This window comes from Metopolophium dirhodum, chromosome 1 (genome assembly GCF_019925205.1).
Source record: "Metopolophium dirhodum isolate CAU chromosome 1, ASM1992520v1, whole genome shotgun sequence".
Taxonomy (NCBI): domain Eukaryota; kingdom Metazoa; phylum Arthropoda; class Insecta; order Hemiptera; family Aphididae; genus Metopolophium; species Metopolophium dirhodum.
In genome coordinates this window covers 104,012,641-104,030,297 of record NC_083560.1, presented here as the reverse complement: position 1 = coordinate 104,030,297, position 17,657 = coordinate 104,012,641, and the positions used below count along the sequence as shown (strand labels likewise).

Below are 17,657 nucleotides of genomic sequence, written 5' to 3'. Positions count from 1 at the left end.
TGTTTGTAATTTGCGCCAAAATAAGTAGGTACCACCTACGTATTCCATTATTCATCGGTATCCTCATTGAGTGTGAATCCGCAATGGTATAAAAGGCAATTTTAACTGGCCAATACTAATATTTTTTAAAAATCCAAGAATTATTGTTTTTTTTTTTTAATTGTATTTTGATTTATAAAACATAGACATTATTTGATTGATATTTTCAAACTTTCATAAATTGTTTTATTATTTGAGTATATATTTTTAATTAATTTTATCTATACTGTTTTTATATTGTCTTAAATGATAATGATAGATTATTTTTTTTAGTCTATGCTATATGACATATTATGCATATTATGTTGTCAAAAGATTAAGACATGTTTTAATGGTTTTTTAAATTTTAATATTTACGCAGTCTTATTAATTGTTCAATTAATATATCTTGTAAAAGAAATTATGATGGCTTTTTAAAGATAGTTGCAACAGAAATTTACAAAAATGATTTTGTTATAAAACAACGTACCTCTTATTTTAAAAATCAAGGTTTTGGTACTTCATTAACTTATATACTTATAATCACGATCTTATTAAAGTTATACTTGTACTTATACGAGTTATACATAATCTATTTAATCAGTTAGGTACTAGTCAGAACAAATTTATAAACTGAATATTCTGTGTCCAGCTTCTCATATTTCAATATATTATACTCTACTAGTCTACTATCAAAACTTGTCCATTGGTACTATCGAAAGCATAATCGAAGAACTTTGGTCCAAATTGCACATTTTTCAAATATTTAGAGTCAAATTTGGTGCAAATTGAGTACATCCTAAAATATATTAATGAAATATTATTACCTGTATTCCGAGACTATACATTTTTAGTAACATCTCTAATGTGAAAAGAGTAATGAAGAAGACGTTTGTAATTTCTACAAGTAAAAAATAAACGTTTTAATACATATAATAATCCATTATACTAGTCTTAAAAAAACTGTTTTATATATATAGGCAATATCAGCCATATTAAATTTACATACCTTGAAAATCATCTAACCATGCTGGTTGCTTATAATGTTCTGTTGCTAAAACGCCAGTGTTTAAGAACACTAAAATAATAATTAACCAATAAAATGCTTGTGATTTTACAGCTTTACGACAAGCCCGTCTAGCTCTGCGATTAATCCTATAAATAATAATAACAAATCAATTATAAATTAATGATTAAAACTTAATTTTTAAGTTTGATTAATAAAGATCAATCTATAAAACTATATACGAAACTTGTCAAAGTCTTTTCTCTTCTTTTTCCACCATGATTTACTTGAGTCGACTTCATCCCGTTCCACATTTGTCGATTTGTTTTCATTTGCATTATTATCTATTTGAAATATATAATTAAAGTATGAGACTTACGAATTCACGACTCAAATTTAGAATAAAACATAAATATTGCATAAATTCAGGATTCCAATTCCACTATTAGGTAAGTACTTCAATAATATAAGTAATAAGTTGATTTACCTACTTATTAATTGAAAATAAATTAAAATACACAATACGGTCTAAGAAATCAACTAGGTATAAAAAGAAATATTCATATATTATAAGATTAAAAATAATAATTTACCCTGTTGATTAGAAGATTCATCTTTATCATCTGCGTCAGGTTCAATATCTTCTGCTTGTGTTATCCAATCTAGATATCCCCTCAAGTCTTCTTCAAGCTGTTGCTTTTCACGAAGTTTTTGAAAATCTCCTCTAGCTTTTGCTTTTTCTCTCTCTTTGGAAAATTCTCTGAGATTTGTTAACATTAATTTAAATATTATTATTTACTTATGATTTAATTAGATCTTATCTTATATATATATATTGTACAGTTATTGTTATGTGTTAGTTAAGAAATATTAAACATACCCGCTTAACACACCAAGAATAAGATTCATTACGAAAAAAGCTCCTAAAATGACCATGGAAACAAAATATATCCACTGCCATGAACTTCCTAAAGCATCTTCAATCTAAATATATAAAACTGAGTTACGTCATATCAAAACATAATATTATATGTAATATACTAGCTGAATAACAAAATAAAAAACTGTGATTAATTAACTTCTTTTCAGGGCCTCACCCCTAATACCCCTAAACACCCTTAAAAAATCAAACACCTGAAACCCATTACCCATATAACCCGAATGATTCTGTTTTCAAAACACCCGTATTAACCAAAACCCGAATAATTTTGTTTTTTACAAACTTTTCATGTAATACATCATTTTGTATGTATTTCTTATGGTGAGTTCGATTCTGTAGTTAATTGTTTAATAATAATTAAAAATTAACAGGAACAATCTTACAATCAATCACAGGTAAATTCAATAATTATTTTCTTGAAAATAAAATCCAATACAATCTTATTATACCTAATATATAATATAATTTATTAATTTATTAGTACTTAAAATAAATCCAATTATAGCCTATAGCAATATAAAATATAGATATTCCAAATATCACGTTTTGTATTTTAAAATCAATGTTGTATATTTAAATTAGATTTTACTTAATACATGCGCCACTGTTGTATTCGTACAATCCCTATTATTTTCTCAAACATTTCCAAAAAAACCTTTTTTAGTGGACGCTTACGTCATAATAACTATCTGTATGCAAAATTTCAACCAGATCTGTTCAGTGGTTCCGACTATTCTATTTTTACAGACAAATCGGTGTAGTTATAATAATAAATGTAAAATAATAATATATTTTATAATATTTACACTGTATAAAACGTCCGTCCATCCTTCAAGAGTAATACATTGGAAAACGGTTAACATAGACAAGCCAAAATTGTCAAAATTGGTTATTCCCCAATTTGGTCCATCCCAAGGACCACGACAGGTGTAATTCCCTTCAAGATTAGCGCAATTAAAACCACTAATATCTCCATAATTACCTTCGTCACATGGATGAGGGCTGTCCATCACTGTAATACAGAGAAAAGTTGCATTTAAAATTGCAGGTATTAACATTTTTTATAAATAATTTAAAACTGCCGATGTATTTTAGGTGTGCTTACGTTTTAATTCAATTTTAATTTAATAAATGTTAGAAAAAATTATTTTTGATCTAATTTAGAGTTTAAAAAAAAAAGTTCAAGGTTGGATTTTATCCTCCAAATCCCCTTGCTACGTGACTGATCACTGATTGGTAGATATAAAATAACATAGGTATATAATATATTATTTTATTAAGTACCTACCAATTATTGGTACCAATATATATTTGTTTGAGTTATATTATAATACCGATTAAATGGATTAGATATAGATACTTATTGTTTATAGTATAATAGTATCCAATTCTGATATTTAATCATCCATATTATATTTTTATATAATATTATGATTGTAAAATAATATTTTGATTAGTTAATCACTTTGTAGACTTATTTTGGTATTTCCCTCATTTTTTTTTTCATTATTGTTTATTAATATTTAAGAGTAGATATTCAATACAGCGTTAAAGCGTAGAATATGGGAAGTAATCATAAGTACCTATCTTAATATCAAGTTTCGTGTTTATCATAGAAAATATATGAAATATGATTTTTTTTTATTAATATTACTTTATTGGTTCGTCAGTAGCCGCGTTCATTAAACTAAAAGTTTATTTATATCTGCCAACAATATTTTAGGGGACTATGAAGTGTTTGTCCTTCAAGTGCCTCCCTTCCTAATTTCGTTACCAGGGAATTTGATCAACAAAAAATGTAAAAGAAGTTAAATAAATTTGCAATTATTTTTTTATAAATAACATTTAAACACATAATACATATACGTATATACGGAATATTATTATGAACATTATTACTACCTAATACAGTAATATACTAGAATCAAATTACTCAATTAGATACTTAAAGACAATCAAGTTTTTTTAAATTATAAAACAATATTTACTTGTGTCATTATCATAGCAAGTGGTATGCAAAGTCCCAGAGAATAGCTCTAATCCAATAATTGCATATATGATGATAACAAATATAACTAAAAGCGCGATGTGTAATAAAGGTACCATGGCCCGTAAAATTGAATTCAATACAACTTGCAAACCTGTAAATAAACAATTAATACGTATCAATATTATTTTAACATATTAGCTGGTATTAAGTATTAAACATAATATTTTATTCATTCAACAGTATACTGGTTAATAATATTCTTTCATATTTAGCAGAATACTTATAAATAATTATATATTTTGATAGTTGATAAAGTTGTAGATTTTTTGTATTGCTGTTCGTAAATAGTTAAATGATAATAAAGACTAATTTGTATTTATTGTATTGTGTTAAAGTGTGACGTTATTTTATGAGTACTTACACATAATTTTAGCACGAGTTTAATATAATTTCTGATTCATAATAAAGGTAGGTGGGCGTAACTATAAGACCTTGAAAAAACATATTTTTCAAATGGTCTATATGTCTATTTTATTCTACCTGCAGTGTCCGAAATACATTTAGTACCTACTAATATAGTTAGTCAAGTTTGAATTATCATTCGAAAAAGTAAAAAACTTAAAATTATAAGGATAAAAAATATTTGTACATCCATTTGAATAACCATTCACTCTGTATATATGTAGTTAGGTGTTAAGATAAAATGCTTACTTGGAACACCCGAAACTAATCTCAGTGGTCGTAAGACTCGAAAGGCACGCAACGCCTTTACATCGAATCCATTGATTATACTGATACATCTGAAAAATAATAATGAAATATTTTATTAAACTATAAAATATATTAGTCATTTCCAAGTTACCCCATCAGTACAATTGTGAAATCCAAGAAATTCCAGCCGTTTCTTAGATATGCGCCTGGATGGGCAACAAACCCGTATGCTACAATCTTCATTATACATTCTACGGTGAATATAACTAAAAACACGCGTTCAATTCTATCCTAAAATTAGTAATGTTTATAATAAAAAATGATTTGTGTTGGGTATAAGTTGATTTAAAAATACAGATTTGTTAAACTTACTAAATAACCATTCACTGTGTTTGAATCGTTGCATGGATATGGTGTATATACTGCAAGAGCGACGCAATTAGCAAAAATTGTCATTAAAATTAAATATTCAAATGGTCTAAATATATTTGTTAAGGAAATACATTACCCATATGAGTATAAATTATAATCATATATTTTTTTAGAAATCGTTTTTTTTTAGAATATTTTAAATTTTAATATCTACATTAAATAATATTATATTTAAACAATTACAATAAATAATAATTATTATTATATTATAGGGAATAGGCATAACTAGGCAATTACATTTTATATTAGAGTTCCGTGTAAAATATATTATATAATTTTCAAAACTATAGACTTATACAATAAATCATTTTTGTAAGGCTGTATTAAATATTAATTGCACACAATAATATTCAATTATAACTTACAAGAAAGCAAATTTCAATATTATATATTGCTTATATAATTAATAAAAAACCTGTGCATTTTGAAATATTTTAGAAAACTATCGAAAGTTTATATTGTTTGATATTACGTGATCTATTTGTTATCAACTACAAAAATGTTTTTCTTTAAGTATATTTTGGTACAAAGTCTTAAAACGGTTATATAATCTGACAATATTTCACCAAATTGTAATATTTAATTTACTCTGAATGAAGATTTTAAAATATGCCTAGCGATATTTTAATAAGCTTTTTGAGATGTAAATAAAAATTAGTATTATTCTATAATTATTTAGTACTGAATAAAAAGGATACTTCCATTCGATTACACCAATACATAATTTCCGTAGAGGATTTTTGAGAGTTAGGCAGCATAACGCTCTTTGTGGTCTGTCGGGGAGCTGTTTTCCAGGTCTTCGAATAGGTCTTTTCGTTACTTGTTTGGTTTGATTATTGTTCGCCGGATTGTTATTATTTGTGTTGTTGTTTGTGGTGTTATTGTTATTGGTGTTTGTGGTGGCATTGTTGCTATTATTGTTATTTGACACCCCGTTAGGATCGGCATTGTTGTCATTTATAACACTCATAGTTTTTTTTCAAACATTTATTTCAAACAACAAAGAAATAAGTAATGAATATTACCCCAATATTCCACAATTCTACCTAGAAATATAAAATTTAATTAGATTTAAATCTTATATTAATTCAAGTTTAATATATATTAATCTAACACCAATTTTTCTAAAACTGTTTTCAATTTCTAACGGAAACGTTCATATACGTCAACTTAATTAGTGGCCTATCCCAAATACATCATAACAAATCAGTGTGTTTAACATGTCGATTGTCCACCACATACGCACATGCAAAGAACGTTCGTTTCTTTTAAATGTTTAGAATTATTAGAATTATTACTTTGTGGCTTATCTATTTATGAACGAACTTTCCTTTGAATAAAAAATTTGCTACCCAAACCACCCTTTGACGAATAACATAGATGCAACTGGTAATGCGCTATTGATAAATTCATATAATTATTATGACGTATACAAAGTAATTAGGTGATTTACAATTCATTATAAGCTCTATCATAGTTTATTTTGTCTTCGTTTGGTTACAATTTAATTTTTATTCTTCTTTAAATATTAGCTCAAACATTTAACTTCGGTGTCATATAATATAATATTGTATTTCGTGTAATTCATCGTTGTTACCGACGGTAATTAATTTTAATAACAAATTATTAATTATTATAAATTAAAGAATATTGGTAGGACATAGGACGTAGGTACGATTGCAAACGCTGCTTATCAGCGGTACTTTTTTCGTTACTTGATTCTGAGCGTTAAATTAATTTTATTGTTATGTGAATGTGTGATGTTGCCAAATTTTACGAATTTTACAATGGCGTAAAAGTATATAACTAACAAAGTAAAATAAATCTAAAGAACAACACGCGCTACAGAATGCTCATAAAAACCGTGCAACAGCCAATTGTGTACTGCTCACCCACCAATGCATGTAGCTTTCCAAATTTTAATGGCGATTTAAGTTGAAACATAGACAAAATGTGTTCAATCTCAAGACGTATCCATAAAAAATGGACCTTTTGATTCTCATGATTCAAACTTTTATTAACACTTATAATAGATATTTCATATTAAATAGAAAATTTCAAATTTCAAATAATATTTTGATATTTTTACCTTCAATTGACATAGATGATCCAAAAGAATTTATACATTTCAAGGGAAATGTTTTTAATTATTTATGATGAGTTACCACTTACCATATTATACACAGTAAATAATAGACCTATACTATTAACCATTTTCCAAATATTAATTAGGTAAATTAGATTTTTTTTTAATTATTATAACGTCGATGTTAAATTACAATATTATGAGACTGATTATTGAATGCAATTCATTAATTTTCAATCTTAAACCGTTGTAAGATTTTGATAACAAAAACAAGTAATTTAACAAGATTGTGTTAGTTTGAAAATTGTATACCTGCCTAAATATAAATTTGACAACGTTGGAGTACATTTTAATCGAAATGTAATCAAGGGAATCCTTTGTTATTAGGAAAATATGTACAAAATCGTGTTTCTAGAAAGGTGTCAGAAAGGTAAATCATACGGAACAAAATTCACCTCAATTATATTATTACATAACATAATTAAATAAAAATTATCGCTTCTAGAACTTTGCTTTAAAACGAAATCCCCGAGTATAATACTATAATATATTTAAATTTAAAACTAATTAAAAAAAAAAATTCAAACTATGCTCATTAAGCATTGCTCGACACAGTTAACAATGCTTACATTTAGAATCAAAAGATTACATACCTAGTATTTCTCATGAAATGCTATTCATAATATTTAATTAATATTAATATAATTTACTAATTAAACTGACCAATCTCTTAATTTGATGTTTTTATAATCGAAACTGTTTGGAAAATGTGATATAAATATTTAATGTATTAATATTACCCAGGCCTTTATACTAAAAAATAAATACAAATGCAGTTAATTACATTAACACCTACCTCTTTACCTACCCTTGATTTTTATATTATTACAATTTGTTTTAAAAAGAAAATGTACTTATTAGGTACTTTGATTTTTATTAAAATTATTACAAAAATTTAAAATAAGTGAAAATGCTTGAATATTTTATTATTATTTTATAACACGTTAGTGTTTGAGGGTGAGGTTTAAATATTGTTTGGATAAATATTAAAAATAAGTTAGTCATTTATGGCCTACGGATATTTGCAATATTTTTGTAGGTTCCTATACATTTGTATTGACTTACACAGACTTGAGATTCACAAACACAGTAAAACACCCGTAATAATAATGGTAATAATAACTATTTCAATTTTCAACAAATACTTTTTAAAACAGATAAAATAATAGTTGTTCTAAAATAAAAATATATATTATAGTATAATATGTTAAAAAATAAGTAGATAAACAAATAAACAATTAGCTTTTAGCATAGATATATAAAACAAAATCGTAACAATAATAATTAGATTACTACGCCTAATTAATCAACAAAAACGATAGTACCTTCATAATATTATAGTTTATTTAAAAAATGTTTAATAACAAAATCACAACCAATAATAGCTACCAGGTACCTATAATGAAAATTATGTTTTTAGAAAAAATAAATTAATAAATCAAAATAAGATTTGGCATAAAAACAATAACAATAATTGACTCGCTCATATTAGAAAACACAAGTGTACAATAGGTACATCAAAATGTAATTAAAATACAAACTCTTGATAAAAATAAAATTATGAATCAAGATTTTAGAGTCTGTATTAAATATTTAAATATAATTTTTGTATTAAAAGGCAATTTTATTAAAGAAAAACCCGATAAATTGGTTGATATTTTCAAAATATTAAATAAATCTAAATCTGAAGTATATTTAAATAACTACTATTTTTTAAATTACAACAAAGTTACAAAAATTGACTTTGATGCAACTTTCACTTGTTATTAAATGTAAAATGTATTCAGAAATTCCAAAATTATTTTTTCTAAAGTAAGTACCTTCATAAAATACTTACGATAAATTGACAATAAAGTTTATCAGTAAAATTATGAAAAACTAAAAAAAAAACTAAAAATATAGGTTACACTCTGTTTGTGTGCACACGGAAAATATAATATAGCAAAAGATAAAATGGCAATATATATTCGCCCGCAGGCACGTATCAAATATTTTCCGAATGTATTTGTTAAAAAAAAAAATCAGTTAAGTGAATTCTAACATAATACAATATCATATACACAATACACCCGAATACACAAAATACAGAACAATGCAATTTATAAACCTACCACAGTACCACTGCAAATAATAAACAAAAAAAATACACTAGACAACAGACCTTATTGTAAAATCAATACGCTCCACGCTCTGATCAGTGATCAGAATTTAAATTTGTTTTCATTATTGATATTATACCACGGTAACTTACCAAGAATAAAATAAATATTCCAACGTACCTATAATATTCTATTAGAAAATATTTTACTCGACTAATTCTTTCACTACTCTTCTTTTATGGTATTTCAGATTAGGAATTGACATGGGTGTATTCGAAAGTTAACCTGTGGGGGGGAGGGGTAGATATAAAGTAGACACACAATAAAACAAAAATAACTTTATTTTCAAAACTAAATCTATGTTTCTATTTTCTTGCTTGACAATTTGTCAATAACATCATCAACAGATAATGTGATAGAATTATAAATATTAAGTAATAAAAACCGTTAAGAAGGCGCCATACCCGCGTACGTTCTCTCAGTCTTAAAAACGCATAGCATAGAAAATTGTACGATCACGTTTAGCTCTTTTAGTGTAAAACTTAGAGTGAATTTACCTCTTATAAAATTTAGAATAAATATTATCTGGTGAACCTTTAGGGGTTTATTATATTTTAATTTTAAAGCAAGTTATGAGACTAATATTTTAAAATACTCATAACTCGCTTTAAAATTAAAATTAAAAAAAAACCTATGAAGTTCACTAGATAATAATCTTAACTTTAAATTGTATAAGAGGTCAATTCAATCTAATTTTTAAACTAACAGATCCAAACATGACCAAATAGCTTACAATTCGCTATGTTAAGCAGAGAGAATGCATGCGGGTCTTAGACGATATTGACCCTTTTTTTATCTCAACCAAGTTTCTAAGTAACCTAACCTATTTAGTATTAACAATTTAATTGCAAATTTGAAACAATTAGATTAATTAATCTGTCGTTCCCGCAAGTCGTAATTTATGCACTATGTGTTATCTTTGTCTTACTAACGCATTTACGTATAACATTCCCAAATAAAGGTACGCTCAGTAGCTTCTATATTGTCTTGTTAGCTTTAAATTTGAATATTAGAGAGAATTGACCTACAATGAAACTTAAAGGTAAGAACATTATATGTGTTTTCTTGTTGAATTTTTATGATATTTTAGATTCTAAGCAAGTTATATGAGTGTAAAATAATAGTATTTAAAAATAATTATAACTCAAAAATTAAAATATCATAAAAAAACAAAAAAAGGACACAGATAATGTGCTTACTTTTAAGTTTCATAATAGGTCAATTCTTCAATATTTAAGCTAACAACACTGCAACATTAGAACTATTGAACGTATATTTTAAAATGTTGTATAGGTATACGTTAGATACTAAAACGGGGATAACATATTCATGTACGGTGTAGTACGCCCCCTTAAGATTAGACTAGTATTATAGGTGACTTAAAATAAGACATTTCATCAAAGAAGTGTTTGCCGGCATGTCACAGGAGAGGAATACCTAACTGAAATGAAAAATGTGGGCCTAACCTTTATACTCGATTATTCCCAAAGTAGATAAAATAAGCATTTAAAGCATTTGCCAATTGCCGAATTCCAAAACAAGACAATTGTTTCGAAGTTGTTAGTATATACTATACAGCCCAACAAATATTTAAAGCCTAAATTGTATTAAGTGATACTTTACACACTACAACCTTTTAAACGTGAAAAAGCTGCATGATGCAACACTATTAAGTAATAAGTAATATTGTAATAAGCAAAGAAGGGATTGTAATTAATAATTTATACACATTACTACATTAGGGCAAGAGTGCTCAACCTTTTGAGGTTCATGCCCCACCCCTTTTCGTACTAGTGTATGAAGTTACACCCCCCTCACCACTATAAGATTAATATAGGATATAATATATATAATAAATACGTCATAACTAAAATGTTCATGCCTCCCCTGAAATTTTGTCACGCCTCCATCGGGGAGCACGCCAATGTGGTATAATCAAATATTAAAATAAAAATGTATTAATTTTTATTTATTACGTAATAAAATAAAAAGAGACTTATAAAAAGCAACGTAAAATATGATTTGTAAGAAAACTCTTGGGGGTTGCTCCTATAGCCTCTCAAATACGCCACTGGTAATTGACAAGTCACAACTCGTAATGTACATGAGCAGACTTCAATTTCGGGGCGTGCCTAATGAAGCATTTAAAAGTTTCTTAAGTGATATAAAAAGTATAATATTGAGGGTCCTGCATTTATTTTAACCGTTAGGTAAGAGAAAAATCGATTTACCATAAACAAACCAACACGAAGAAAAGTCCACTACACTGCTCTACATACACATTAGTTAGGTACGGTTAGTTCATCATAAATTTATACTCTATTTATTTTAAATGACTTTGGAGCTACATTAATCATTTAGAGATACTCAAAAACAACACAGCTTCATTATTGAAGTTATATTTAGCAACTACCACAGGCATACAGAGAATATTAATATTAAACTCTGAAAGTCCACTTTATATTAGGTATATGTTAGAAATAAAATAAAGACCTACCATTTATGTGTAACCATAGGTACTTATGGTTAAATAATGTATTGTATTTTTTTTAGGATTAGATGCTATATTACTATAAACATCTTAAAGTAATATGCTCTATAAATATGAATTTATTAATTACGTACTATTGTTATTATTTGCTTTTTGTTTTTTACCTTTAACTAGATTTTCAGCATATTTTTATAAATTGCAGTTTTTAGATTTATTTTTAAGTTATTCTTTTCATAGTTATACAATTTTAGGGAGCAATATACAAATAAGCTTAAAATCATAACACATATCAGTTTCATAAAAAACATATACTATTTCCTTTATTGTAAAAACGCCAATTATTTAAGAACTAAAATTGTTATTTTAGTGGTCTTCTCGAAACAATATTTGTTTTAATTTAAGACGTCGTTACTATGCGTTATCTATTTGACTACTTATCTTCGTCTTGATAATGCATAACCATTAACCATATCAAAATGTACAGGAAGTTCACACAAAGTCACAAAAGAACAATAAATATCATATTTGAGTTCAGAATTTCTAATACCTATTGTATTGTTAGCTTTAATATTAGAGTGAATTGACCAATTATAAAACATTAATGTAAGAACATTACATTTGTTCTCTTGTAAGTGTTGTACAACATTTTAATTTTTAAGCGAGTTATGAATATATAAAGAAAAATAAATATTTGAAAATAATTATTGAAACAATATAGACAACGTTTTTACCTTTAAGTTTGAGAATAGACAGTAATATCAGCTCACTAATATTAATGCGAACAGTTAAATTTTGGAATTTCTGAACTCAGATTTTTATATATTGTCCATTTATGACGTGACAAAAGCAACTGAAATTATAAAATATTTTCAACAATCGTAGATATTATGTATAATATATTATGCACATTTTGTACATGATATAATACATTTATAATATATCAAATTTATATGAAAGACTGAAAAACAATATTTTATATAAAAAAAAAAATAATTCAAAATTTGTAAAGACTTGATATTTTCACTAGGTAAGGCCCATGGCCCCATTCACACCATATTTTAATATTTTCTTAATAATCCTGAATTATTTGTATTAATTTTTATTGTTTTACAACACAGTTTAATTCTTATCATCAACGGATGATCTTCATATAAAATTGTATTCAGAATGTGATGATTCATCGCTTTCAGATTTAAAATGTCAATACTCTGTGCCAGCTGCCAAGTGGCAAGCCTAGTGAGTAGTGAGTCATGCGTTAAGTTCTTTTTTGAAATATATTCAATTTTATACTTATTTCTTGGAGTTTGAATATACATATTAATTATTATCAAATCTAAATTAATCACAACAAATTAAAATGACACGTATTAATTTTTTTTATACTTGAATATTAATGGTGAAAATATTTTGTTTTGATTCAAAATTCAATTATATATCCTAGCAAAGTTATTATTTTAACAATGTTTATACATATTTGTATTAATTAAATTGTTACGCAATTTCAAATGATAATTTTGCTTATTAAAATACATGAATCAATTGTTGATAAAATATATAGTTTAACTGTACATACCGATTCGGCGATTCCGTACTTTTGATTGTTACGTTTCTACTAAATTGGTTCAAAAATATACTTTCATATTTCCAGTAGCGTGGTGTTCACAGAAATGAAATGTTTTTACCAAAATAAAATCGGAACTTGTACAAAAAGTAAGCGTGGGTTATTTTTAATATCGTGATTTGAATGTTTTATGATTGCATGGAATGCCTATTAAGTATAATTTATAACAGAGCTTTTAAAAATAATTATAAATATTTCAAGTATTGTACACTGTACAGTAGTTAAATTTTATGTACACCAAATTAATGTCTTATTTTAAATTAAAAAAAACATACATAAATATTAAATATAATATGTTAACATTGTAAACAAACAAACATTGCCATTTGGATACTATACATGTATCTTTAATACATCGAAAGGATTTTTCTTTCACAATAATGACAGAATAACAGTTTGTAATTTTTAATAAATGATAATTTATATAAATACCGAATATTATACTCATAATCCAGTTTTAATGAAAAGTAGTTATATGATAAACTACGTCTAAAAAAGTATAAAAATGTTGGTGCCTTTAATACTGTTGTGTTTTTACAGTCAATAATCTTTGCAATTTTTTTCATAGTGTATAGTAAATTCTGCCGAATTACTTTAAATGTCTTTTATTTTTTTTTATTACCCAACTTTCTGAACTATAAAAATAGTTTTACCTATGTTTTTTTACATTTAAAAATGAAAACTAAATAAGTTATGATGTGTATTTTGGTTTTTTTTAGTTCTTACATTTCACAGTTCAAATTTTTAGTAGGTACCTTATGTTGGGTTTTTCTTGATTTTTCACGTGATTTCCATTATTTACTAATTTATCAATAAATTAATCGTAAGTCAAATCATATTATAATATTTAACTATATTAAACCTTACACAAACTTTATGACTTTTAAATACTATTTTCTTTAAACAACAAGTACTTTTAATTAGTATCTAAACTATACTTTATAACTTGATTTCACATGATATTTTGTAATACTATACCTATATATAATATTATAATAAATAGTTTAAGAGTCATATTATAATTACTGGATTTGATAACAATGTTTTATTAGCGTACCTATATCTGGACCAAAATTAAAAATTCAAAGGTTATACAATTGGTACTTTTTGCTACCTATCATAAATATTTATTATAATGGTTGGTTAGAATATGTACATGACGAATTTCATTTCAGCTAGATACTATAATTAGTAATGATAATCTCTAATGAGCATACAAGAGAAAATAAATACATTATTTATTTTAAACACAGATTATTGAAAAATATAATATTAGTTACAAGTGTATTTAATCGGTAATAACGAATAAAACCACTTGTGCCATTTTTGTAAAAAAAAAATAGTGATTAAAAAATAAAACCATACGTAGCAGGTAAGATTGTGTTAGATTTATAGCTAAGCGAGATGAATCGATTTTATATTGACTATAGGGTTTTTCTCACACCTAATAAGGTGAATACAAGGCAAAAAAGATTAAAAAGTTTCATGCGGGAACCCTTAAAGAAATGGAATCAAACCAGAATGGAAGTATTTTTTCCAAACTTCCGAGTATCTACCTAAATTTCGAGAAGACAGCAAAACACAACTGTGAAAAAATGTCGTGAGAAAGTGTCTTAAACATTGACCTGCACTTAAACCTACACTATAATGTATAAAAGCCATCCACCCTTGTAACTTCAATTTTATTTTTTTGTTAAGTATATTACTATTTCATACCGTAAATTTCGATGATTACAGTACCTACTACCTACCCATGATTAAAGATTATGTTTAAGGGTTTAATAACACTCGTAAAATACAAATACCAATGGGTCCATGGGTATAGTGTTAAACAGAATGGAGTGGAGAAAGAGGTAAACGATTGAGGGATGGCCGTAAGAATACCAAATTTATACGATTTACTGTAAGACATTATAAAATTGTGAATAAAGATAAGGGAAAGGTAATTACTAATTAGATAAGAAAAGCCATAAGGTAAGAAAAAGGTGCTACGCTAAACGATCGATCGAATTTCGGAGCGGTCGCTTATAATAATATTAGGTGTTTGTATTAAATTGTCGGATCAGCGAAATGTCATAATGTCGTATTTAGTGTCAGTTCGATCGTACAATTAGTGGTTACGTCCAAACTTGTGGGTATACCGTTGAAGCGAGGACCGGAGACGAACAATATCATTATTATTATGTTTATAAATCATAATTATAATCCTACCACACGAGTGGATTTCGCTGTACCTACATGTTATTGATACACCTAACTTCGTCAACAGGTACATCATTCTCGTAAGCATATTATTATTATTATTAGGTATATTATATAATATAATTAGCGATTATGATGACAAGGTGCGTTCGCGCAAAAGGGACTCACGGCCGACATGCGCACGCGGCGGTCATATTCATAATATCTCGCCAACACAAACTCGCGGCGTGTGCACAACACGCGAAAATCATCTATAAACCTACCGCGCCGGACAGACAGTATCTATGCGATTTTTTTATCGTCTCGTTCGACCGATACTTAACATGGAATATTCAACAACTATTATTATAATATAATTGTTGTCATTATTACGATAACTCGATAGTTCAAACGATTCGCCAAAGCGAATTATACGATAACGTAATATTATTATTATTATGCCCAACATGGCTATTGGTGCACAATCGTGTGTCTTACTGGTGCAGCTTCCGTTTCGAGTGCGCGCAGGTATACGATAATATTATTATAATGTAATTATTAATAAAACTCGGGAAACGAACGAAACGCAAACGATTGGCCGTTTTCTACAGATGGTCGTAAAATACAAAAAATAAATTTTTAAAAAACACACACTACTTGGCCTACCCTTCTTCGGAACGGCGAGTTGGCGGAGCAGCGGCTTGCAGCTACCGTCGTCGTCGTCGTCTAGCCGGCGGTCCTGCAGTGGCGTCAGCCGCGGGCGGTCGTACGGCGGCAAGTGTCCAATATAATATCGCGGCGCGCGTGCGACGGCGATGGTGGTAGGAAGGAGGGTACACGGCGGCGGCGGCGGCGGCGGCGGCGGCGGCGACGACGACGACGACCGTCGACGGTGTTCCGCGGAGGAGTGACGTGCGCGCGCGCGATCGCGTCCGACGGGCGCTGACGATGACAATATTATTATACAGGAGAAGATCGTCCGCGTCACGGGTGAACGGATTATAATATTATTATTTCGCGACGGCGGCGGGAAAAACTGATCTCGTCGTTCGGGTCTGGGAACGAGTAACGATGACGGTCGGTGCAAATTTCTTAAAAACCAAAATATCAGAAAAATATTTGAAAACGAAATTGATTACATATTATTTTATTACGATATTGTATCGGGTGTGGTGGAGGCGGCGGCGGTGGATATAAAATATTAATATTATTATAGAGACAGACGAGAAACGGGACTATAAAAAATAAACGGCAAAACGGTCGTCGGCGCAACAGTGCGCGGCGGCATAGTTCTAAATAAAACTATCGGGTGGCCGTTAATCCGTCGGCGGTGGACGTGGGTGGTGGCGGCGGTGTCGGCGGGGTGAACATTCGCTGCGCGCGCGCGCGTATTGTGGCCCCGTTACAGTGACTATGGTGCTGCTGCTCCGGACCGCTCGGCCGCCGGGCGTGTGGACGCCGGTGGCCACCTCCGCTGCTGAAGTTTTACGTGTGCGGTGCGCATGCGTCGTCGTAACGTTTCGACGAATAATTCTCTTCGGATTTCCGCCGTCACTTCGCATCCCTTCGCGCCTCCACCATCACCTCCACCGCCGCCTCCACCGCTGCCGCAGCATTCGCCGTCACCGCAGACGACGACGACGCAATCCCCGCCGATCTGGAGACGGACGTCTGGAACCGAACGACGCTCGCTCGGGCTCCCTCCAAGCCGACGTATTGGGAATTAAACGGCGATATATTAATAAACTCCTACCGGACGGTTTATAAATACCGCGCGCCGCCGCCGGGCCCGTTGACGCGAGTGCCGCGGTAAATATCACAGCACGCACTTAATATTATTATTATTATTATTATTAGGCATATATATGGTGCACATATTTTCAAGAACCATCGAAAGCAACAATAATATGTCGCTGTACAACGTGGTCGTGCCCCCGTGATCGTCTATGGAGGTTGATCGTA

The 17,657-nt window shown here is 28.7% G+C and overlaps 1 protein-coding gene across 7 annotated transcripts in view; it reads right to left on the bottom strand.

Moving 5' to 3' along the window:
• The window catches only part of LOC132933575 (voltage-dependent calcium channel type D subunit alpha-1), a 41,026-nt gene extending 23,712 nt beyond the window's left edge, over positions 1-17,314 (bottom strand). For 2 of the 7 annotated variants that reach the window (XM_060999840.1, XM_060999841.1), the window contains exons 1-12: positions 16,362-17,311; positions 5,796-6,143; positions 5,038-5,143; positions 4,817-4,956; positions 4,666-4,754; positions 3,953-4,105; positions 2,771-2,976; positions 1,905-2,008; positions 1,618-1,784; positions 1,272-1,368; positions 1,028-1,173; positions 846-919 (exon numbers count right to left, since the gene is read on the bottom strand). In XM_060999840.1, the coding sequence (XP_060855823.1) occupies positions 846-919; positions 1,028-1,173; positions 1,272-1,368; positions 1,618-1,784; positions 1,905-2,008; positions 2,771-2,976; positions 3,953-4,105; positions 4,666-4,754; positions 4,817-4,956; positions 5,038-5,143; positions 5,796-6,067 (1,554 nt within the window). In that variant the 5' untranslated portion in view covers positions 6,068-6,143; positions 16,362-17,311. Of the gene's footprint in view, positions 1-845; positions 920-1,027; positions 1,174-1,271; positions 1,369-1,617; positions 1,785-1,904; positions 2,009-2,770; positions 2,977-3,952; positions 4,106-4,665; positions 4,755-4,816; positions 4,957-5,037; positions 5,144-5,795; positions 6,144-16,361 lie in introns of all 7 variants that reach the window. The other 5 variants (XM_060999838.1, XM_060999839.1, XR_009662904.1 and 2 more) reach the window with 4 other exon arrangements.
• Between the last annotated feature and the right edge of the window lie 343 nt (positions 17,315-17,657).